Source organism: Harpia harpyja, chromosome 2, assembly GCF_026419915.1.
Source record: "Harpia harpyja isolate bHarHar1 chromosome 2, bHarHar1 primary haplotype, whole genome shotgun sequence".
Classification (NCBI taxonomy): domain Eukaryota; kingdom Metazoa; phylum Chordata; class Aves; order Accipitriformes; family Accipitridae; genus Harpia; species Harpia harpyja.
In genome coordinates this window covers 17,551,037-17,575,678 of record NC_068941.1, presented here as the reverse complement: position 1 = coordinate 17,575,678, position 24,642 = coordinate 17,551,037, and the positions used below count along the sequence as shown (strand labels likewise).

At 37.0% G+C, this 24,642-nt stretch overlaps 1 protein-coding gene across 1 annotated transcript in view; it reads right to left on the bottom strand.

Moving 5' to 3' along the window:
- The window catches only part of ARHGAP10 (Rho GTPase activating protein 10), a 153,988-nt gene that overhangs the window by 53,543 nt on the left and 75,803 nt on the right, over nucleotides 1-24,642 (bottom strand). Inside the window, exons 11-18 of the mRNA XM_052772153.1 lie at nucleotides 23,022-23,103; nucleotides 21,840-21,882; nucleotides 20,480-20,545; nucleotides 13,880-13,954; nucleotides 8,644-8,731; nucleotides 7,223-7,281; nucleotides 4,518-4,623; nucleotides 3,735-3,894 (exon numbers count right to left, since the gene is read on the bottom strand). Of these exons, the coding sequence (XP_052628113.1) occupies nucleotides 3,735-3,894; nucleotides 4,518-4,623; nucleotides 7,223-7,281; nucleotides 8,644-8,731; nucleotides 13,880-13,954; nucleotides 20,480-20,545; nucleotides 21,840-21,882; nucleotides 23,022-23,103 (679 nt within the window). The remainder of the gene's footprint in view (nucleotides 1-3,734; nucleotides 3,895-4,517; nucleotides 4,624-7,222; nucleotides 7,282-8,643; nucleotides 8,732-13,879; nucleotides 13,955-20,479; nucleotides 20,546-21,839; nucleotides 21,883-23,021; nucleotides 23,104-24,642) is intronic.

Sequence of the window (24,642 nt, the reverse complement as noted above, 5' to 3'; positions counted from 1 at the left end):
CTTCATGCTCCTGTGGAGTGGACTGCCCTTCTTCCTCACCACAAGTCAGAAAGAAAGACCAGAAGAGCTGAGATGTCCAAGATTTCCAGTCTGTGAAACCCTTGGGAAGAAAAATTAATTTATACTCTTGAATCTCATTTGGGGGAGGAGAAGAGAAATCAAAACCTTTTTTTTCAGGTCCAAGTTGACTACCACTTTTCATCAGAGGATTACCTAAAGGCCAAGCAAAGATTGTTCCAGGCATTGTACAAGCACAGCTGCAGTCAGCTCCCGAGTTTGTTACCTCAAGAAAAGGAACACCAAGGAAAGGTATTTTTGCTTCAAAGCAAAATTAACACAACGATGAGACACAAACATGAATTTCTTGATGCTTTTTTTAGTGAAGGAAAGGATATGGGACATGGAAATCAAGGGAGACCACACACATAAGGCAAGGGAGAAGGGGACAAGACAGCCAAGTATGAAATTACACCAACCTTAAAGACCTGCAAAGCGAAGGGAAACAAGAGTGCTGGTGCACACAGCCCAGTCAGCACAATACATGGCAATTCCAGGCAAAACTGTAGAGAGGTCACTTAATATCAAACCTGAACATGCTCCTTCTTCGCCTGCCATATCCGGCTGGCCTTCCCCTACAGCCATATGACAGAAGCAAGCAAGACAATTCACAGGTCTCACTTTCCTCTGGAGTGGCCTCCCTTCCACAGCACGTGGTTCTGAGCGTCCTGAGTAAAATACTGTCTGAGCTTGGGCCTGGTTTTTGCTTTTTCTTTCAAAATAGAGATCTGCTTCCAGAGCTCATCATCTGACTGGACACTGAGAAATACTCTGCCTGGAAGAGACTTATCCATAACTGACGAGAACAAAAGCTAAACAATTATTTCCCTAATGCTCTTCTATCCTCCTTCTAGTCTTAATCACTGTGCAATTCTAATGCCAGTTAAGCGACACATCATGCTGCACAGTCTAGTTCCAGCATTCAAGTCTCAGCATTGGTCTGATTTTGCAAAACATCCCCTCCTCAACCTACAATAATTGGTTCACAGCCATGGTTTGGAAGTATGCATGCAGCCTGTAAACAAGGTGAAAGTGGTATGGACTGGTTTCCAGCTAGCATGAAATAAATGTACATATCAACAAAGCTTTTAAAAAAAAAAAAAAAAAAACCAAAAAACCCCAAAAAAACAGCTTAGCCACTAAGCATGATATTCTTATCTCAGGGCAAGTCCCCATATCCAGGTTTCCACACATAAATTGCACAGAAATTCTCTAATTAGGACTCAGAAGAGTGATGAGAGTGGAATGACTGCAACCAGGATGTCAAAACTATTAACCCAATTAATTGTGCCTCCTCCTAAAAATGAATTGTGGATCTCCTTCAATAAAGCTATCCACACAAGACATAATGAACATTGATGGAACTTAAAAATATTTGAAGAATTGTAACAATTTTTCACCATTTGGCCTACCAAGTTACTGTATTTAAACCGGAAATGTTGATGGCTATTGCTTCTACAGTTTGGAATTTTGCTAGTCATTTCATTTGCTACAGGGGAAAAGAAATGCCTCTCTGCAGTCTGTCAGAGCCATATATTACATATGCATGAAGTGTGAAATTTTGCTTCAAGTTTGTTTGTGTCAGTGTACCTCCATTTTGACTCCACCACTCTTCTACAATTCCAAACTTCACTTCTATTATAGCATAAGCTGCTAAAAATTAGCAGAGGCGGAGTGGCAAATGAAATATTTGAAAGTATTTTAACCCACAGCTGGTGACTTTTCCTAGGACTGCACCAGGGCTATAAATAAAAATACCTAACACAAGACTCTTAGGAAGTCTGAAATGCACAGAAATTCAAAACAATATAAAATGAACATTAGACTGACAATAAGCCTGCTTGCCATTAAAAATAGGTCCTTGGTCTGCCCTAAATGAAGAAGGCTCACTTGTAAAAGCAACATACTCAATTCAGCTATAAAATTTTTGTAATGCCTTAACACACACCTCTCCATTGCCTTTGCTATAAATACACAGAGGTCACACTTGGGTCTTCCTTCCATCTTGGAAGCAGCTCTAGCGTGGGAGAGGTTGCTGCAGGCAGACCACTGATGGCAAGTTCACTGTTAGAAATGACAGTGAAATGACAGAAATCCCTTAAGAAAAATTATAGCCTTCTAGTTCTAAAGAAGGCATAAAAACAAGGAATTATGGAAAATGATGCAGTATCATTTTGATGTACTTTCCATTCCCTGCTTCTCTACATTTTTCAGAGGAGCAAGAAAGGCCACTACAACTAATGTTTCAAATGTGAAATTGATGTCCAGTTTTCAAAGACGTGACTGAGCTGGCATAAGAATAAGATGGTGCCAATCTGTAGTGATCTAGTGATTTGAATAAGCATAACTCAACCTCAGCCTCCGCATGTTATCAGAACACCCTGGCTCTGCTCACACTCTCTCTCTACTTTCTTAAATTTGTGTGGTCACTGCAATAGCTTCAAAATCACAAGCTTACTGCAAGATTTACCTTCATTTATAGGGTCGAAAATGAATAGCATGGCTTACAGCTCTTGGAATATTTATCACTTAGAACTTGAGCCACATCTGCAGCACAGTATTTTTCCAACAGAACAATACCGTATCTGCTCACTGTGTGTGTGAGGGCAGCATTACACCCTAAGTCAACTAAGCCAACAAAACCCACCATGTGGATACAGCTATGCCAACAGCTTTGCCCAGCCTGTATCATTCAGGGAGGCAGCATAATTACATTGTCAGAAAAACATGAGACAGATATTATTTAGAGTAGATAAGACTTGACTTAGATAGCCAATTTCAACACTGTTAACCTTTAAAAGAAATAACTATTTCAATGCTTGGAGTGCTTAAGAAAGAAGATAGGAAAAGGCACATCCTGGAATTTTTCCGAAGCACTTTTTTTGACAATAAGAGCAAGGGAGATGCTGCCCATCCTCCCAGTACAGGCAAAGTACCTCAACCATCCAGTTCCAGAAGTCAGCTTAGACATGAGGGATTCCCAAAGGAGTACCCAAACAAAGAGACTAGTAAAGGACCTTTTTTTTTTTTTTTTTTTTTTTTAATTTCAGATCCCAGATTACATGCGGTGATATTCTGGACAGAGCCTTGTACATGTAAGGCACCTTAGTAACTAGCAGCTGCCACAGCAGCAGCAACAACTTCTATTTTCAGTACTACCCCAAACGCAAAGGCTTAAAATAACACGCATTCAGCTGAAAACAAAGGAAATGTTAATACCTGGCTCTCTCATAATGCTTTTTACCTATAAAACTCAAAGTATAGTAAAGTCTCTTTACTCTGTGAACTCTGAGCAAAATGAAGACACAGAACAATTAATTCAGACCCTGGTCAAAGTACTTAATGGAAGAGCTAAAAACTGATCCTGGGCTTTCTCTTTTCCAGTCTTGTATCACTTTTGCTCAGAAAAAAACATATGCAAATAACATAATGAAAATCTATTTGTGTACTATACACACAGAAGCACTGCTATTGCCAGGAAATAGCATCCCGAAATGTCAGTTTACCTATGAACACAAATACTTACCAAGTATAAATAGCCAAAAGCGTACGGTGTATAGAGAACATTCTTTAGAATTAAGCTATTCGTAACATCATACTTAACTCCACACTATCGATTAATCCTAGCAGATCATTTTAGACAACACTCAAAAACGCGGAGATGTATCAAAGCTTACCTTCTCATGATTTTCTATCAGGATTTCAACAACGATATTCTGAAACTTCAGGTCCATGATGGCTGCTACAGTTTCTTCCTGTGGCCTCATTAAGGTTGGTCCAAATACTACCCCTAGATTTGCCACAGTCATTAGATTCTTCTTGGCATGCTTTGAAACACTTTTTGAAAAGAATTGAAGGAAAAAACAGGAAATAGGTTATGAAAAATTTCCATTACTGTTGGAAACTGCAGTCTACAAATGAAAACATTACATTTCCTTAATCTATGTTTTAGAAGTTTGTTTTGTGCAAAGTTTCTTCAAATACAGTCTTACTGAGCTCTGGAAAACAGAAAAGCCATTCTTCCACTGGCAATTTAAAAACAAAAGCAGGTCTCTTACTGAACCTAAATATATAAAATGCACTTAGCCTTGGACCAGGGCAAGTGTGAAACCAACTTAAATTTGCTAACAGATCTCCACTATTCACTTTGCCAGAATTTGCGAAAAGAAAGTATAATGTTCCCTTTCTCACTTCAATCAAACCCTCAAATGCTGGCAGGACTGCTAAAGTAAATACTTATATGGCTTCATTAACGGATTAGATTTCTGCCTTTCCCGCCAAAATATACACAGCATGAGTCAAACGTCTTGTCTGCTTTTGCACGTTTGGTTCTTGGTATTGTGTATGACAGCATCGAGATGGGCTTCAGCTCCAGCCACACTGAACTAAGGCCCTTTGTAGTTAAACGAAGGTAAGGACAAGAGTTCTGGCAAGGTAGGCAAGCAGGTCATAACACTTACTTCGCTAAATGTTTCACCAAAATTTCCAGCATATCTTTGTTCTTTTCTGGGAGTTTATGGACCAAGAAGTGAACAGCATTAACTCGAGATTCAGGACTCCCACTTTCTATGGGACACAGAAATAAGTAACTATGTCAAAAATTAAAAAAAAAAAAAAAATCCACAGAAACACAAAGCTTTTCCCACCCCTGCATGGAAACATACTGCACACACTTTGCTTCACCAATTATGTATCTCCAAACATAGCAATATTGAACATATGTGCTTTGTTTTCACAAGTAATCTTGTTCTAGAATTATCAGCTTATTTGCTTATTTTGTGAACTCATTTTTCAATCCACCTGCAAAAGGATGCCTTTGTTCATCTATTTTTAAAAACCAACAGATGCAGTTATTGTTTTGCTGCATTGGACTCATCTGCTTATGAATATACTGCAAGGTGAGGAGTGATGTTACTGGGTGCCACAGAGTGGAACTGTACTACTTTATTATCATTAACTGATTGTCCTCATCATTAGAATTCAGTTTTTTGGTACTATGCCGCTAACAATACTGCATATTTATGCTACCTTGCACTGGAAACTGCGTAAGACAATACGTGCAGAAGATTCATATGTTCAGAAAGAGAAAAATCTAATGAGCACTGAAGACACAGAAGAATAATCATGCAAAAAACCTACTGAGTGAGATTACTATGATAAAGGGCCCTGAGTAACAACAGCATCCCTCTCTAGTACGGTACAGAAATAAAGTAAAAATAAGCAAGGAGCTTTTTATTTTTGTGTGTTGTGTGTTGAATTGAGTAATTCTGGCCCCTACAGGTTTCACTAATACACAGATGAAAACAAGAATATGTAAAAGATGAAAATAATCCCTCTTCCTATTTCTCAAAGTTGTATTAAATCAGTAAATTACATCTCAGTAGTTGTTAGAATGAGAGGAGTGGAAGTATTTATCTTGTACATGATAATACTTAATACAAGGTTTATAGAAAAGTTTAGAACCTACTCTGAATGCACGAAGTTTTGACACCAGGACCACTCATCAGGTCCCATTTTACTCTAAGGCAACTTCAATTGTTAAGTGTATTTCATATAAAAGACCACAATATTTCTTCAGTGCATATTGCTACACACTTTTCTTTTGTTTTTTTTTTCTTTGCATATTGCTACAGATTTTAGGGTTGGTTTTTTATTCTTTTGCAGTGAACACTTCTGCACAGATTGCAAGAAAAGAGGCTACCAAAATGCAAAACATTTAGCTTCTAGTCAGCTAATCAAAATTCAGACAGCCAGAAAAAACATAAGCCTTCTTTAAAGCAAGACTATTTTACATATATGTGAAATCACAAACTCTAATGGCTAAGCAACTTAATCACAAGATACAGTCAAGGCTTACATAGTTTCAATCTACACTGATATGTATAAAGAAAAGAAAATTGAAAGGAGAACCTTTTAATTTTGGCTTCCCCCCTCCAATAGTTTCAGAGAGAAGGATATTCCTTACTATTCCCAGTGTTGTTGGTTTTTAATAGCCAACATAGGAAACAACACTGACTACCTATTTTTAAATATACAGATCTGCAATGTTGATTAAATTTCCCTCCCCACTACATAGAATCAACCCATCCACAAAACTGTTTATTACTTATGAACACTACACTATTTAAAACATGTAACTTCAACTGAATTCCTTTATTGAAAGAGACTATAAAATACAGAAAGGAAAACAAAGCAAGAAACTGCTGGCAAAACTTCATAGGTCAAGAAATTATTTTAACACTTTCCAATACAAATGGGTAGACTCACCATCTAGGTAAGTATGTTGAATTTTGTTTAAGCACTTGGCCTCTAAGATGTGCTTTGGCAATGAATTTCATGGGCTAATTCTCATTTTGAATTAAGGACCACAAGTGAACACATTCTGCAGTCCTGGAAAGTCATTACAGCAATCCAAAGAAGATAAAGCAATTGTCTCAAAGTTTGTTTTAATTTTGCTTTCCACAGTTTGCCAGAAGTGCTACAGGCTGGAAAGAAAATCAGCTAAATATCTGTTTGATACGTTGCCAAAAATTTTCTTACACAGTTTCCCTCCATTCTCTTCCAAAAAAATTCCATGTATATTAGAAACCATACAGCTGAACTACAAATGCTGTTGCATCTTCTCCAAGTCTGTATTTGAACTGCCATAGTGTAATCTGGTCTGCTCTTTCCTTTCTTCTACTAATATATGAGGAATATTCAAGCCAGCCTGGATAAAGAGCTAACAAAGCACTGAAAACAAGGGTCAGGCAGCTGTGTTTTAAAGGATTCAAATGAGCCCAAATTAGTGTATCTTCTTTTACTAAGCTTCATAAAAATGGAAGAAAAAAAAAAATCACATTCTAAGTAGATTTTTATCATTATATAGTTAAGATAATAAGAATGAATGTTTACAGTGTCTATCCGAAAGTTTTTCTATAAAAGTAAAAATTGCACCATGCTAAGTCTGTCACAAACTTGTCTGTCAAAAGATACATCATATGTGACACGTACTAGAACTGAACACTGGTTAAAACCTAAGTATTTTTAAAACACTTATTATTTCTTATTCCTATATTTTTACTGGGTTGAAGAATTTTTCTGAAATTGCACTTGCAGCACGCTCCTACGGCCACAACAGTACTATAAGAAAAGATTTCTATGTGAACTACAGTCATATATTTACTGGCGGGAACGATGAATTCTCCATGCAACTCGTATGTCATCAGTGGCTCTGGAAGGCTTCTGTAAAACAAGGATGACATAATAGGTTTAGCTATATTCTTTCCTATCTGTATTTATTCTAAGCAGGAAACCTTTTTAATATTCAGTAGTATAATCCTCGCACTGGAGGCAACCATTGTTAGGGTGGCCCTTGAATTCAATGATTTCCAGCACAAATGGAAAACTTGGCATTATGGCGAAAATAAGACTAAATACATCCATTCACCTTCCATAAGCTGAAGTGATCTCTCCAGTCTATCATAAAGCAGCTTTCCAAATTACAACACCGAGACTGTTTCTCAGATGAAGACTGTACACATATACTATGTAATTAATTCTTCATTAGTATTTTTAAAATACAAAGAATCACAAGTCAATGCCATACTGGAAAGAAAGAAAGGTCCCAAAACAGTTAATTTTGCTGAACAGTCACCATCCACAAATCAAAATTCTAAAGCATTTCAAATGGAAAAATTGAAACTGAAAACCTTAGTCATCAATGAAAAATGTACTGAATAATGGAGACCAGAGTTAAAACATTAGAGTTAAAACCTTCATTTATTAAGTTGACTTTACTGATGCTTATAAAATACTGGAGTAAACACTCAGATGGGAAATACTGTAGGCGGGAAATACTTCATCATGTGCACTTTTTTTTTCTTTCCTACTTTTTTTTTTTCATTCTTTCCTACGCTCTGTAAGAGAGACTTTTCTCTTGATAATAGTTCTTCAACATTCTTTGATAGTGGTTGCAGTAATACTTTAATAAAAACAGCAGATTAAAAATACTGTATTTGTGTTATACAATGAGAGAGACACAAAAGTTCTACGTTCTATGTTCTTAGGCAATTTAGTAAAATATCTTTATCAGGAATTGGCCAAGCCATTTAAACAGAGAACATATCTAAAATTCTTACTTTTAACACTCAAAATATTATTACTATTGCACCTAGAACATCAGAGCAAGGGCCAGAAGGACAAGAGGAAAATATTAAAAATTTCAAAACCTTTTCCCTTTTCATTCTACCACATTAAAACACAACAATGCAAAAAATTCTTTTAACAATCTTAGCTGACTTTCAGTAACAACTCTCAGCAAGTTTACTAATGATTCTGGTTTCTGAACCTTCAATGAAATTCCTATGAATGCAGTGAAACACTAAAATGTTTTGGGGCTTGTCCCTCATGAACATGAGTATTAGTGTTGCTAAATTATTTTGCTTCTCCCAAGAAAAATAACAAACATGGTGTTTGCACAAAATGAACCTTTGTACCAAAATATAGGAAAAGTAAGTAATGTAGCTTAACACTCTGCATAGGAGAATCAGAATACAGAATTCATAGTCTAAAAAATAAATAAAGAAATGAGAGAGAGAGGCTTACCGCAGATACTGCTTCATAGCACTAGTAATTGTCTTCACTTCCCAGTCTACAGAGTTTTCCAGGTCAACTTCATTGCAGGTTTTGGCATCTAGAAAATAATCAGAAAGAGAAGAGGGACATGAAAAAAGGGAATTCTAAATCAGTATGCCCTACATGAACAGCAACACTTTGAATTTGATCATTATGTATTTGCTCACATGAACACAGAAGTAATATGTCCTTCTTACTATTAGTTAATACTAAGAAGACTTAATATCCAACCTCTTTATAAATTCTATTTCCATATTTTGTTTAAAAAGTATTTACTGCTGATTTTTTCTTTAATGAAGGATTAAAAATCACTTTCATGTAAAAGGATCTTTATAGCAATTGATATTTTTACACCTTTAATTAAACATAAAGATGTGCACAAACACAGAAAGAAGTACAAAAACAGTTTAGAAAAAAGACCCACTGAGCATAACTTATCTTTCCTTGTTTTCTTTCATTATTTAAAATGCAAGTACACTGAAAAATCTTTCTGAATTCTTTCCATAGTTTTGCTTGTAAACTGTTATTTTGGACTGCTGATGAAAATGGCCAACGAAGTGCAGTATGACATTCCTTACTGTGTGAAAACCTTTAAGAGGTGCTTCAAAGGTAGAAAAGGGAGTCTTCTCTATCAGTAAGTTTCCTCTACAAGATGACCTGAATGTTTCCCTTACTTGATCACTTTTAGCCAAAGGGAAAAAATACTTGCTTGCTTTACCATTTGTCAGGTTCACAGAACTTCTCCACTTTTTACCAGGTTAGTTGGTAGAGTCTTATAACAAGACAGATGAAATTGAATGGTCATATGTCTGAATGACCCATCAGGTGAAAGATTTTGTTGACAGAACATAGCAAACAACGCAGCACACTGGAATGTTTTGCAATCAAGAAAACCTTTTTGGCCTCAAAACAGGAAGCAATAGCTAGCTGACAGGGGAAGATCACATGTATATGGCCAAACTAGCCCAATGTATTTCGTAACTTTAAGTGCTTGAGCTTCTGTTATTTTTACTGCTACAAGTTTCCGTCAGTCACTATGGTAAACTACAGCGGCAGCTGACACAGATTACATGTTGACCAGTTCATACAATTCAGAATTCATTTGTTACTTTGCTTGTCAGACAAACGACAGACACATTTAAAAAGCCAAATTAGGATCCCTGATTAAAGGTGCAGTCCTTTTACTGGGACTAAATAATTCTGTTCTAAAGACTGTGCCAAGCAATTATTTCTGTAACTGAATATTCTCCCTCATTATATCAATTATTTAAATCTCATTTTAAAATACAAGTCAGATAGCATTTTCTACCAAATTGTTACTAGCCAACCACCACCCAAAATACTCAAGGTTGTCTCAGGAAAAAGTTTCTTTTTTCTTCTTTTTAGCATGCTAGCTGTTTCTGTGTTCAAATTCTCTTTTTTGAGAAGAAAACCTTTCTACCAAATTAATTAAATAAAAACTGCCATCATCTCAGAAACTAGTGAAATCTATGGGGATTTTGTTACTAAGCCACTATGTAATACCCAGTTTTTAAATAACTGCTTCATAATCATCAACCTCCTTTACAGTCAAAGGATGCACTCAGTTATGTGAAACTTGTTGATGAATTTGGGGAGGAAAATAACAAGTGTCTGAATTCAAAAGCAAGCCTCTTGAAATACAAAACAGAAGGTATTGCAGAAATATTTCATTATCTCTTGGGGGAGGGGAAATTTGGCCCTGCTACCAACCCCAAACAATCTCTAGTTTGACTGTAGAAGCCATCAAGACTTAGACAAGACATTTTTTTCACTTTTGGTTTGACAGTTGCCCTACATAGCTCTGTGCCCCACTACCCTATATATTTGACTGTTCCCACTCCATTTTTCCCTCTACTTCAAACATCCCAGGCCATTATACGAACTGGAACTTCAACTAGGATTTCAAAAATTACTCTACTAGTTTTCATGTTGCTTGTTCACATAGCAGCCACTGTGCACTGAATGGCAACTTTACGCATATAAAAATAATTGTGCACATTTATGGAACAGCTTTTGACAGATCAGCTATAAATTTTATGCAAATCTTTCTGACAATAAGGGAGCTAGAGTTTACAAGAACAGTCCAGTTCCCTAAACTAGGTTAGGAGGAGACTCTGCCTGCTTTCATATGCAATATGCCCACTGTAGGAGTGTATGCATACTGTCATTTACTGTATATAAAATAATAAGAAATTCAGTGTATTTGTTTTGAAAGCTGCTGGCTTTGAAAAGGCAGAGGTACTTGAAAGTTTTCTTCTACAACATGTAATGTCTGGCATTTTTCACATCAGGCAGTATCAGAAATCAAAACTGAACTCATCAGTAGAAACTCCAAGTCCTTAGAGTTGCTTCACCATGAGCAAGGGTCTGTTTGAAAGCTGATCTACGTAGTAGTTTGTATGAAATCTATGTAGGCAGCTTGTATGAAATGAGCCACATTGGATCTATAACGCAGATCATAGATGAAAACAAGAATTGGACCCTGACGCATTTCAAGAACTGAGCCTCCTGATGGCTGACAATGCACTCTGAATTGCTTGTAACAGATTCCCATAACAATAGAAGCCCTAACTGTATCCCTGTTTACAATGAGATATCAGATTAATTTAACATTTTCCCTTGAAATGTAATGAGTGTTTTCCTTACCAAATGCCTCACTTAAATTTAGATAAGATTATCGCTGCAAAATAGATCACCATAGCACAATGGTAGTTACAAGTAACTTCAAGGACTAAGTTAATTGCAAAATGTACTTTTTTTTTTTTTTTAAAGCAGAATTGTATATTTAGTGGCCAAGTCTCATTTTACAGAAGACTTAGTTTCACTAGATTTTTACATTAAAGATTAAAATCTGTGCATTCATAGTATTAGAAAAGCATATATTGGTCTTCTGATACTCTCTTGACTCTCAATGTACTTTCCCAAATTTTAGAGAAAATATTCTGAAAAAGAGACAAAACTACATGCTATTATGTCCCTGGTTACCATTTGGAAGACTTTGTTTGCACTTTAGGCCTTTCAGACTGTGAACCTCATGGTCAATGACAGGTAGCTTAAAATACTTTGAAATCTTATCAAACATTTTAAAATACAGAAAGTTAATATGAGGTTTTTATGATTCTGAAAAGAACTTTCATATAAAAGGGTATCTAAGAGTATACCCCGAGACAAAGGATTAAAGATTAATCAGTCATTTTAAATCCTCTGTACCACTGTATATCAAAAAGAAACTTATCCTTCTCTGAGGACAGACAGATAAAGAGCACAGATAGGATCGCTTTCAACAAATCATCAGAAAAAGAGCACCTGCTTGCACCCTAACTTTTTTCTGTTCAGTATTTTGCCTCATCTTGATACCACTGTATTCTTCCTACTTTAAATAAATATATGAATGTTGGGAATGACAAAAAAATGTTTCTAATTTTAAAAAATAACTAAAAGCAGATGCTGGAATCCCCAGTAAACTCTTCCAGCTGCTACTGAACCACTGGCAACCTGAGTCTATTTAATTTGGATACCACTAATGGCAGAGAGGAAAATTTGCCTGCCAGACCTGCACGCCCAAACTAAGCCAGTAAGTACAAAACTGAAAAACATTTTATGATATCAAATGCATTTAACTGAGACTCTCTGAGTGATAACACATCATTCTTCCTACGGCCAATGGCTAAAGATGGTAATTGTTTATTGAGGCTAACTCCAACAGAGATAAACAACCACAAGAATCTGTTATAGATCAGTCATTTTTATTAATCCCAGTTCGTATTTCCAAAAAGAGGCTTTTGCTACAATACTTTAAAGATACAGGCAGGTTTATGTGCACTAATGGAGAACTTCAGGGTGCTGTTAATATTGATTAAAGTAAGCTATCATAAATTAATATTTAGCAAGGTCATTATGACAGATTGATATGACATGCAGGTCCTCAAGCCTGATGTCTTATCATTTCTGAAGAGACAGCCTGTTTGAAAAAATAAAGGAAGCAAAAGAAAAAGTCTTACAGGTGGCACTGAACTGACAGCAGCATATAATATAAAAGCGCTTTGTCATTCACATAATGTCTGGGGTAATGAAATGAATTCACTTTCTGGCTTCCTCCAGTTTGCAGTGCCAAAGAACACTGTGTTATCAGCACAGATGGAGCATGCATGGTTCTGGAGAAGAGCCTGGTGCAAACTGCAAACAAGCTTCTTTGCATACCAATGAATCCCTGAGAATCAGACCTTTGCTGTCAAGTGACAGGTTTGGAAGCTCTATAAAAATGAACTAATCCCAGCGGTCTTGTCTGACTGCATGTACTGTCAGCGCTCAGGACAAGAAATGGGGAAACACAGTACATCTTGCAGTCATGGCTACTACTTTGGTGAGAGATATCAGGCAGATGAGGGATTTCATCCAGGTGCCAATACTACTTTTTTTCCACCCCAGCCCCCTAGGGACAGCAGAGTGGCAAGAGAACTACAGTCACTGGGATTAAAGATGCATCAAAATTTCCAGAAAGAAAAGGGGAAAAAAAGTTTCTGAGAATAATTTTATGAATCAAAAAAATCTTAAAAGCTACACATGGCTAACTAGGTATAAGAGAGTCTAAGATGTTATCCACACTTAAGACCTATACTACTAAGTTTATAAAAACAAATCCTTTCTCCATCTGTCTCCCACCTTGGCACATAGTTATTATTAATATGTACATCATACTCCTCCTCTTAAACCAAAGAGCTCTTTGCCAGTAGGCTTAAACTAAATGCCTTATTTTGCACAGTGATTAACTAAAGACACGCATGGGCGTGTACACCTGTACATCTTAGACAAGGGAGAAAAAAGGTGGAAACCTCAAACAATGAAGCAATACACTTCAAACTTTCTTGAATTTGGTATTTTGAATTTTCTGATCAGACCCTTCAACTTAGGCTGCTTTAATCCCACTTACATCAACCTTGCACAAAGCCCATCATTTGCTCCTAACATGTCCCACAGCAGTTCTTTTAGTTTATTCCTACCAACTAATCTTGGTCTCGCTAAAGCAGGGGAACCTACAATGATATGGGGATTATTTGCATGGACTAAAGCAAACTAGATTTGGCCCATATAAAAAACTACAGTCAGATGCTTTTAAAACTAAATATTGACAGTAAAACAACATGAAATAAAATATTGAAAAAATGATTGTAAAATAGAGGCATACCCATCAACAAACTCAGAAGTCTCTGGACCTTTGAACTCACCCCCACAACTCTGTACAATCCTTGGTCATTTATACCTATTATGCAAAAGGAGGGAAAAAAAAAAAAAAAAAAAGGCAGAAGATCAACCACAGTCAAATTTAGCATTAAAGCTTTTCCCCAGGCAACAAATTCTCCTCAAAGACAGACAGACTACATAGTATTAACACAGTCATGAGAACAACATTATAAATAAAGTATTGCAAGAATCCTTTTGTTTTTCTGTGTTTTTAACATAAGTTCATGTTATGTTTTGATAAAGGTTTCATGTACCTCAATTCCACTTCAGAAACCGGGAGTAGAAGCAAACAGGGACAAAACTTTGCTTGAAAAAAAATCACTGGCTGTTTTCAGATTTTTAAATGACATTTTGGGTACATCAGCATCCACATTCTAATAACGCAAGAACTGAACCAACAAATGCTAAATTAAGATTTCTTTAATAAATGTAATTTTGCTTTTTTGCAAATATGTGGCTGACAAGAAGAGTTTGGATAAAATAAAGAAAAACTTGAGCCTATTCCCAGTCCTCAAAACCAATGTTTTTTCAAGTTTGTAAATGCTTTTCATTTAAGATACAAGGCCTCATTCCAACCCGCTGTGGTCCACATACTAGTTACGTCCAGAAGCACCACCACTGGTTACTGAAATCGGTACTTCTGGTTTTGCTTGGGATGAATAACGTAGCCGTAACTGGCATAATACTTTCAGTCCTTTACTCTCATTTCATGTGGACACTGGACCACTTTCCTGTCATTCCTCTGTGCCCTTCCGTCCTCTCTCACACATTCACTTCTCTATCCCTTTTCTTCCCCTGCTTTTGCCTTCCTTCACCACACCCAGTTTTATCCCCAGGGAAGTAAAACTATGAATGTAAATTGAAGGAAAATGGGAGGGAGAGAAGGGGAAGGGAAGGCAAAGGGCAGGATAAGGTATGTCTTTGTCTGCTGCATTGTTTCAGAGCCCATATAGTTGGAGGTAAAATATTACAGTGCTGAAGCTGACACAAGTGTTTGAGAGGCCACATAATAAGTAGCCATCTACAAACACCACCATGCTCTAGCTCTATATTCACATTGGCCTGGCAGAGTAGAAATGCCACAAAATACCTGTGATTCTACTCCAAGGAAATCCTTTCGAATAACAGATTATGTGGTATTCTTATTCAAAATATCCTTCAACAAAGGAAGACTTGTGGAGAATTCCCAGTTTCAATACCAAACCATTCCAACCCCGAGAAGGAAAATTCAAACCAGTTGTATGAGAAGAAGTTTCTTCCCAAATAAATATTAGATGATGTAAAAATCATTAGCCTTTTAAAGAATTACTGTCAGACACAACCATAACACACAGCAATAATTCTCAATATGGTGGAGAGAATTTCACGTTTTCTACCTCCTCCTCCTCCTGCCTAGCCTTGTTACGTCTTTTCCTTCTACTCTCACCCCCTCCTCTTCCTCACATGGTCTGCAGCCTCCTCAGCCATCCCAGATCTTTGAGAGCCTGCTGAACTCCTCCCTGTTAGCACTGCTCCATCCTCTGTCCCAGCAGGGATTTGACAGGCTATGGCAGCAGCTCCTACTTCTCTCGGTTGCTCCACCTGGGCAAAACGGGCCCTTTTCTTTCCCCTGGATGCAGGCACCACTGTAATGATGCCGAGTCTTAAGCTTGATGTCATGTTCAGAGCTGGCTCAAATTAACAGAATAAGTCAGATCTCCATTATTTCATCCGCGGTTATCAAAAAACACAACCCCAGAGTATGCTCGCAGTTTAGCCGTGCGCAAAAGAAAGAACCGCAAAAACCAGCTATGTGGCCACAACATTATTCTTCTCAAAATAGGAAGTTATCAACCCAACCAAGTAAGTTTTCCAATGATCCCCAGAACAACAGTGTGATAGCATGCTATACACCACTTAAAGACTGCCAACACTAAAAAAAAAACCCCAAACATAGTCCTTGATTCACTCCAAACAAAGATGCACTAGGAATCTGTCCTGACAGCAGCAATTATTTTTTACTTCAAATTTCTCAGAGGTGTCCAGGAAAATTCTGGTACAAAAGTAACACCAAGCTTTTTAATGCTTTGCCAAAATACATCACACTTTTTTTTATACAATGTCCTCCACTACTTTTAGTACCACAGAACAAGCCTTCTGCATCGTATGGAAGAAGCTAAAAAGCTGAAGAAATACTGTCACAGTCAAATACAGCTCAGCTTTTACTTATCTCAGAAGTCATTTTAATGTTAGAAGCACAGGAAGTCATGAAACAAGGGGGAACCAAACTGTGCTCCCCCCCAAACATGCATTTATGGCTTAAAAATAATTAAGGTCAAACCACAGAAACTACTGCTCAATATTAAAACAGACATGATATGCAAAGGTCTCTGAAATTATGGCAGTACTGAAACTAAGACAATCCTCCAGCAATAACCATGAGTCTGTGATAGCAATTATCAGATAATTGATCAGTTTCAAATTCATCAACCTGAAAAAAGCACAACTAATTGCTAGCAGCCATCAAGAAGTGCAAACACTAATTAATATTTCAATATAGTTTTAAATGATACCTTTAAACATACCTTTAAATTATGCTTTATTTAAAATACACAAACATGGCTTCAAACAGTACTATTTCTGATTTAATCTGTACATTTCAGTTCTTCAGCACATCCAAGACTGATAATGCTTGGCATTTACAGAACACAATTGACAAGATGACTCATTGCAAGGAATAGCTTACCACTGACTAAAATGTTGAAGGGTTCAGACACTTTGTCTGCTGGCTCAACCAGTCACTATTGGCAACTTTGAGCGGTAAAGCTCTGTAGCATAATTTCCTTCATATTTACATTACCTCTAGATGCTTGGCTGTCTGATACCTGAATTTGGCACAGGTACACAAGTTGTGAAACGTGCTTAGAAAAATAAGGTATTGTAAGTAAAATAGTAATTTATATTATTGTAAGCAAGGTAAGTAGGCAACTTTTACTTTGTGGCTGGCATTGTACGTGTGGCTGAAACAGACTAGTAACATAGCTGCAAATACAGCTTTTTATATCAAACTCCATAGTACAGAAACAGCCATACAAGTGACACTAAATTCAAGGTAATGCCACATTATTTTTTTTGTTACGTGAAAGGGTTTTCTACTTCCTCCTCACCATCTTCTTTCTGTCTCATGAGCAGACACACCGGACAGACAGCTCAATGCTGCCATCTCTCTCTGCAGCTCAGATTAGCAGCTCTGGTAGTTCTAAAATCAAGATAAACACTGCTCTGGCAAACACATACCACATCCTTACAGAAGGTGCAACCAACTATTTGCACACAAAAACGTGCACAGAGTCTTTACTCCTGGAGCAAACAGCTCTTTGATGTTTCTGTAAACTTATACCTCATTGTATTACTCTCAATACAGAATTATAAATAAAATACTCCAAACAGAATCCCAAAATGTTCTCTCGGAGACAAAACACAGGTGCACATCCAACCAGCATCATGCTCAGTACCTGAGAGACAGGCTGCATATCTTGATGCCTCAGCGTCTCCTACCAGGTAAAGCACAGCCAATCTCTCATAAGGCAATGCTGAATCAGAAGCTTACATGCATTTTAACCAAGACACTGCCTTTGATTCTTCTGTTCATTCAGAGCAAATAATTTCCTTCTTGGCTTTATAAAAGGGAATGTAACTGAGAAAAAATTATCCAGCCATTGACAAGTTTATGTTCAGTATCTCTGTTATGCTCTTCTCTCTCTGAATACCAGACTTTTTCTGCTATGACATGACAAGACTATTCTCAGTTTCCACCCACACTAGACTGTCCTCTCTTTCCACCCACGCCAACCTCACACCCATTATGATTAAAAGAGATAAAAACATGGCACACAAGCACAGTCTCTGAAGAGGCATCTGTCCTGTTTTCTTCTGCCGAACATAACTTGCCTTTGATGTGTTATCATTAAAGTAAAATAATCAAGTAAAGATTGTTTTAAGAACAAGTATAGGTATAAAATCTGCAGTCTGAAAGACAGATTTTCTTCATCATACAACTATTTGGCCAAACCATTCTGAGGCAAACAACTGAATGTTCTCCTGGCCCTCCAGCAGCAGAAGGTCCTGCAGGTTCTGCAGAAAACAGACACTGATCATTTAAGAATGCTTCAGTTAGTCTCATGGATGAAGTCAGGATGTTGTTTGTTGGGCTTTTTTTTTTTAAATGCAGCTGATGTTAGGTTTAGAATCAGTAAACAGAAAATTATCAACAACTGCTTGAAATGCAATGGATGAATGAAGTTCATTGGTACACAGCTAGATGGATTGCTGAGTTCCTGGAAAGTAGTACCTCACCTAAACCCATTCTTGAAACCCTAGGAAAAGAAATATTTACTGAACGCTGATTTTTTTTTTCTTAACTACTCCCCAAAACAAAATTAATAGATAAAAGAGATTTTCATTGGTAGTAATTACCACAAAGCACTCTATTGACTGCAGGTCTTACAAAGTCTGTGTACAAGGGATAGTGAAGCTGCAGGGTCCAAAGACAGGAAATAACTGCAGCTAACATTGGTAGCTTTAATTCTCTTCCAAGTATGCTTCAGGGCAGATCCCACTACAGGGACACATGCTTCTAATCTATGCAAGCTTATCATCTGTCTTGAACAACAATATTAGGTGGGGTTACACATATATTTTGCACCTTCTTACATGCCCCTAAATCAAGGCATAAACAACAGAGTGGACTTGAACCACCACTCAGTTTAACCTATCCACCCACAGCCATGAGAAGAAACCCCGTATCTAACCCATTTTTCAAAATAGCCTCTTCATGAAGTAAGTGTTCACACTTTTTCCACAGTTACGTTCTTGTTTCACTTTCTTTGCAGGGTATGAAAGAAAAAAGACTACTTGAAGAAAACTATCTGAATGCACCTATAGACGATAACCAAAATATAGTGTACTCCACACGGCTTACAGTAAGCATGAGTCATAAGGTATTGTATGATAACCAGCCACTGTGCTGTAGATGAAAACCAGCCATGACTACATGCTACTCTTTTGATAAAATCTGCCTCATCCAGTGCAAAGAGAAGATCCACTCTATACTGAAGCAGGGTTTTGCAGTGAAGGCAACTTATCTGTAGGATGCCAGTTTTATCTGCACTGTTTCCCAGCTGAAATATTCAGATTGTAAATGCCAGTAGCTGGAATTTTGAGAGTGATGAGACAGGCAAACCTTACTTAAAAAATATTCAAAAGAACAGAATGAACAAAAATAACACCAGATAGAATATGATCTAATCTGGAATAACATCTTTAATGCATAAGACAGGACTGATGCAAAAATGTCCAAGAGAAAAAGGATTTCAGATACTTCTTGCTGTTTAAATGCTAAATTCTCAATATCACAAAGGTTGCTCGGTCTTACTAGTAATATTGTATAGTAAGTGCATACATGGAAGACACTGCTTTTAAGTAAGACCCTGCACTGACAGGAAGTGTGACCAACCCAGCCTTCTGTTCAGCTATCTTATTTAACCTGGACTGTGATACAAAGAAAGATACCAATATTCTGCCCTGTGCAATGCTTAATCTCTAGAAAAAAAGATACAATTCCTGAAAAATCATAAGTCTCCCCTTTGGGAGTGGGAAGGAAGGTCAACTATTTAGGAGAAAAACAAAATTCACACAGAGAAATTTCAACACCTCTTTTCACAAACTAAGAAATACACCGCAACCAATTACCCATTTTGATCTCTTCATCTCTTTAAAAAAAAACACAACCAAACAAGCAGGTTCTCCACACAATACCATATACAATGCAGTGAGCCTCAGAGTGGCTGGTCACCTCACATTTCAGCGTGTCCATACAAGGATTGCTGTCTCCTCACATGGCAGCAATATCAAAAGCTGATATTATCCAGTGCCCAAGTTACACAGGGTCTGTGACACAGAGTCTCTCCACAATCATAGTCCCAACTGCCTCTTGAATACTGTCTGCATACTGACCTTTCACTTCCGTCTCCAGTTTTGGAGGCACAACAATAAGTATATGCAACAATAAGCCTAAGAGCATCCTTGTCTCTGGTGTGAGACTAACTCCACCAGAAGTACTTCAATACTTTTTATTATTTGCTTGCCTGCTCAACTCCTGTTCTTCTGCCTTAAGTGACTAAATAGAAAACCTCCATTCAAAGCCGACAAATGGAATACTAAAATTAATTAGTCTGTTCCAACAGCAAAGCAAAGGTACAGGAATTGCCTACAAGATGCAGGGTTTTTTTCTCAGCTCTTGCGCACAAACATTGGCTTCCTTTTTCAAGAGAAGAGCTATTACTCCCTTCTGAGAACTTGAAAACACATTTCTTGAGGAAAAGCCATACATAAAAGGCTGGAACTGGACAGAAGGACGCTCCTGCCCTGGTCAGAGTAATCAGTGTAATATCTATCATGTTAAGCCTTTCCCTGAGATCCACAGGAGACTAGATCCCATGGGCCTTCTTCGAGGAGCAGACCAGCTGCTCCACCCCCTCCACAAACAGGTTGTGTTGATCATTACCTCGTGTTTCAACAGCACTGATGCACTTTTTGATGACAGTGAACCCTATCTTATCCAATTGCGCACCTACAAGGAAAAGAAGTTTGAAAAGTTTTAAAGCACCATTACAATTGTGTCTTTCACTGAAAAGTAAGGCTAGACTTAATCACATAGCTAGTACTTCTCAGGCAAAACCATAAATATTCTGGAACAGGAATACTTCCTCATTTCTTCTAGAGAAATTCCCCTTTTCTCCTTCACAACCCTGCCTAGCTCAAGTAAAGGCTCATTCTGGTGGTAGTGGCTTCACTGAATCTGTTCACAGCAGCAGCCTTTGAAGAATGGGATCTCTGATTAGGTACATATGTTGGCAGATGCAAAATGGAATTTAACAGTACTTACTGCAACATCAACACATCTGAGAGAGTTAACCAAATGGGGCAAGGAAGTACTTATGATGAAAAAACATAATCATCAACAGCAGGGCTTTTAGTGAGTCCTACCCTAAGCCAACGAAATTCCCACACTAAAGATACAAGACACATGTATATCATTTCACAGCAGTTAATGATCTGACTACATAAAAGCAGATGCATTAACAGGACAACAGCTGAGATCCAGCATTCCTTTGTTGTTCCTATCTTATTCTTTTTCTTCACATCAAAACTTCATTTAAAAGCTTATATTGCAAAACTATCCTTCCCCCAAACATCTGGCTTTCTTACTCCTGGGGACCTGGTCTTGCACCACAAAAACAACAATCTGTGGAAAAACTTCTGTTAATAACACCAGGATCCAGCTTTAACCAACAATTTAATAAAAAAAAAAAAAAAAAAAAAAAAAAAAGGCAAGCATATATTGCCCAATAATGCAAGGATAACTGTTTTCACTCATATACTTTGCTAACAAAAGAAAACTAACACTGTTTAAAGAAAGCCATCTCTTCTACTTCCATATTACGGTTTACATTTTAAATACATGCAATCAGTTTTTTTGCTGACCTTTATGTTCAGCTGTGATTGCTTTTAAAACCATGCTTACGCATGCTAACAGATGTGTACACGCAATCTGGATTAAGAAATTGTGATGAATTTACATACAAATTAACCATTTTTTGAGTCAATTTCAAGCATGAAGTAAATTGGCAAAAAAGATCAGACTGTTTCTCTAGCTTATGCCCAGTCCTACAATTCTTATATATGTACTAAACTGCATTACTGTGAAAACCCATTAATTACAAAATCCACAAAGTATATTCAGAACTTGAGATTAAAAATAAAATATTTAATTACATTGGATCCACAGAAAAAAATTTACCTTTGCCTTTCTCAGTTGTAAAATGTTAACAAAAATGAGTTTTAATAGGAATTCAAATACTTACTTCCCTCTCGTTTTGCATTTGCTCTATTCAAATTGATGAACAGCTAACACAAAAAGAGTAAAAAGACATAAATTATTTTAAAGAATTTTATGAAACCAGGAACAAGACACCCCCAATCTTAATGCCCAGTAGGCACAAATACAGCTGTTTACAGCTAGAACATATCACCTCTAACTACAACAGCTCTAACAGTAGGACCAGAGGTCCGTGCCCCCTCAGAAAGTAGATAATTGAACTTTTGAAAGAGTGAAAGTTTTAAAATATTCTCAACAAATACAGTTCCTTGGGGAGCAGAACAATGTTAGTTATGGCCACTGAAATTAACCGTGATTTACATGCTCCGTGTTCCTGTGTTTCTCTGCAGGTTAATTTCCCACAGTTCAAGTTCACTCAAATCATTGTGAACTCTTTGACGAATCCTGGGCGTTATGTCCCAGCTTGGCATTCCCAGAAGTTGTAAGCTTACCGGGGAGTCCAGCTCAGACAACATGTGATGGTAATAAACACCTCTGCAGATGAAGCAAGATTTTTACAACAACGATGTCAATAAAACCTACTGCTAAAATCTGCAGTAGCCAACTACCGGGCACAGACACATGATTGTGTCATTGACTAGAAAACCCCATTATTTTTGGCCCATGAGACCAATATAATATTTACGATTGTAAGAATAATCTGCAGCGTGTTTCAATTCTGCAGTTCAGACCCATTTCCTGATGTGAACCAGAAATGAAGCAAATTCAAGTACAACCTTGTTCCCATTGACAAAGATTTTTTTGAGCTAGTTTAAAAAAAATAATAATAATACCATATAACTAACCCACACAAGTCTTGCCACTGGAATGCAGTATGTCAGCATAAGGCTAAGTGGACATGCTTATACTAGACATTTTCTAGAATACCAATATCATCACTGTGATGGGAAACCATTTCTAAAAATTAGTGCTGTCATTACAATGAAAAATATCTCATATCAGCATTAGCAGTTATCTGCGCTGAGCTTTACTGAGTTACTCATGTCTCCTGAGTTTTATTTCAGTGTTATTCTTTCTTCAATGAATCTATCATTTTGCAAACTACATAATCCCAGTTTATTAAAGTATAAAATGGGATCGGGAAGCAGGGGGTGAGAGAATTTCTCTATAAATGAATATAAATGAATATTAAGAAAATGATGCTTACAGCTTCTTTTCCATCCAAGGCTTCCATCCACAGCTTCCTGTCTTCCTCAGAAAACGCCTGCATGGTCACAGGAACTCCAGGCCTGCAAATGTACCAATCACACAGAGTAACTGCATTCACCAGCAACTAAAAAAGTCTTGTCAAATTCTACTTCTGATTACAAGCAAAAGCCCATTGTCCTAAAAGTCATGGTTGAGTTTTTTGCTTAATTATTGAACACTGCTCATCTTTAAAGTAAAAAGTATAGAACTGATACACACAGTAGGAAATAGGGAGGGTAGGGAGGAAAAGGAAAGAGAATGTAATCTGCAAACTATTTATTTGAAATAGATCATTGTTGATAGCTTGTTGTTTCCAACACTTGCTGGGAGTTACTGAGTTTTCCAAATTCTAAATAAACTTGCTCTTTCATTGCTGTGCTGTTACATAAGAAATAGGTTTTGTCAACTTATTCGATGTGTAGTCTTCAGCTTTAGAGCAGCTACAATGATTATAGTTTTCCAGTAAATATCTTATAAAAAATAATCAAGTCAATGCAGTATCTCATTACAAAACTCCATTATTACAACTTTCCCAAAAAGCAAGGATGGACAACTGTGGGATGTAGGGATTAGCGAACAGAGATTAACATAAATCTACTTTTGTGTTTATATAATAGGAAACTAGAAAGAGTAATTGGGTGGTTCAGCATAGTTTACAAAGGAAGGAGAGTTAAAAGCAGAACAGGTTATTTGGGTAATTACTTTTCTGCCAATTAAAAAAAAAAAAATCATTATATTCAGCCTGCCAATACATTTGGCAAATTTGTAAATCTCATTATATAGAGATGGATAGAAACAGAGAACTAATTCATAACATTCTCTCTCTCTCTTTTGTATTAAATCTATCTTCAAGTAGCAAAATAGCTGTAGGGGAAATCGTTATCTAAAATCAACAGCACAGAGAAAACCAGCACAAATCCCACTTTTACTTAAAACTGTAACAATCTATACACCATGTTCATATTTTTACAACTAGAGACATTTCTAGTTTGTTTTCACCTTGCCATAAATTTTATCAAACTACACAATTTAATTGCAGCGTAAAACTCTATAGGTACAAATACCTCCTGCTCAAAATCTGTTTTCAGACAACATGTGAGGACAAGGCATGCACACACCCTCTAGCAAACCAATCTAAACTCAGGAGACCCTGCTATCACTTTGCAAAATGGCAGCAATCAAGCAAGCCATTCTCTTCTGATTAAAGCGAGGGGACTATTAAGCCATAAAAATGGAATCTCTTACTATTCTCAGTGATAGACATTGAGCTCTTAGAGTGGATGAGGGAAGCCTTGCCTTAACTTCTGTAATTAATAACCTTTATGACTAAAACAAGCTAATATTGGTATTAGTAATAACAGTAAGCAAAGCAGCTTCTCAAGCCATATCAGCTTTTTTCAATGCAAACTGATCTGCTAGTAGCACAGAGCTGCAACCATCATAAACACACAAACTTAATCACTCAGTAGAAAAAAAATACCCTAAGTAATTAGCTAAAATAACTAAAAAAACCCCCACATGCTAATTTGTTTTTTTTCTTGTCTACTTTCTTTTACTAGTTAAAACTAAAACGAAACGAG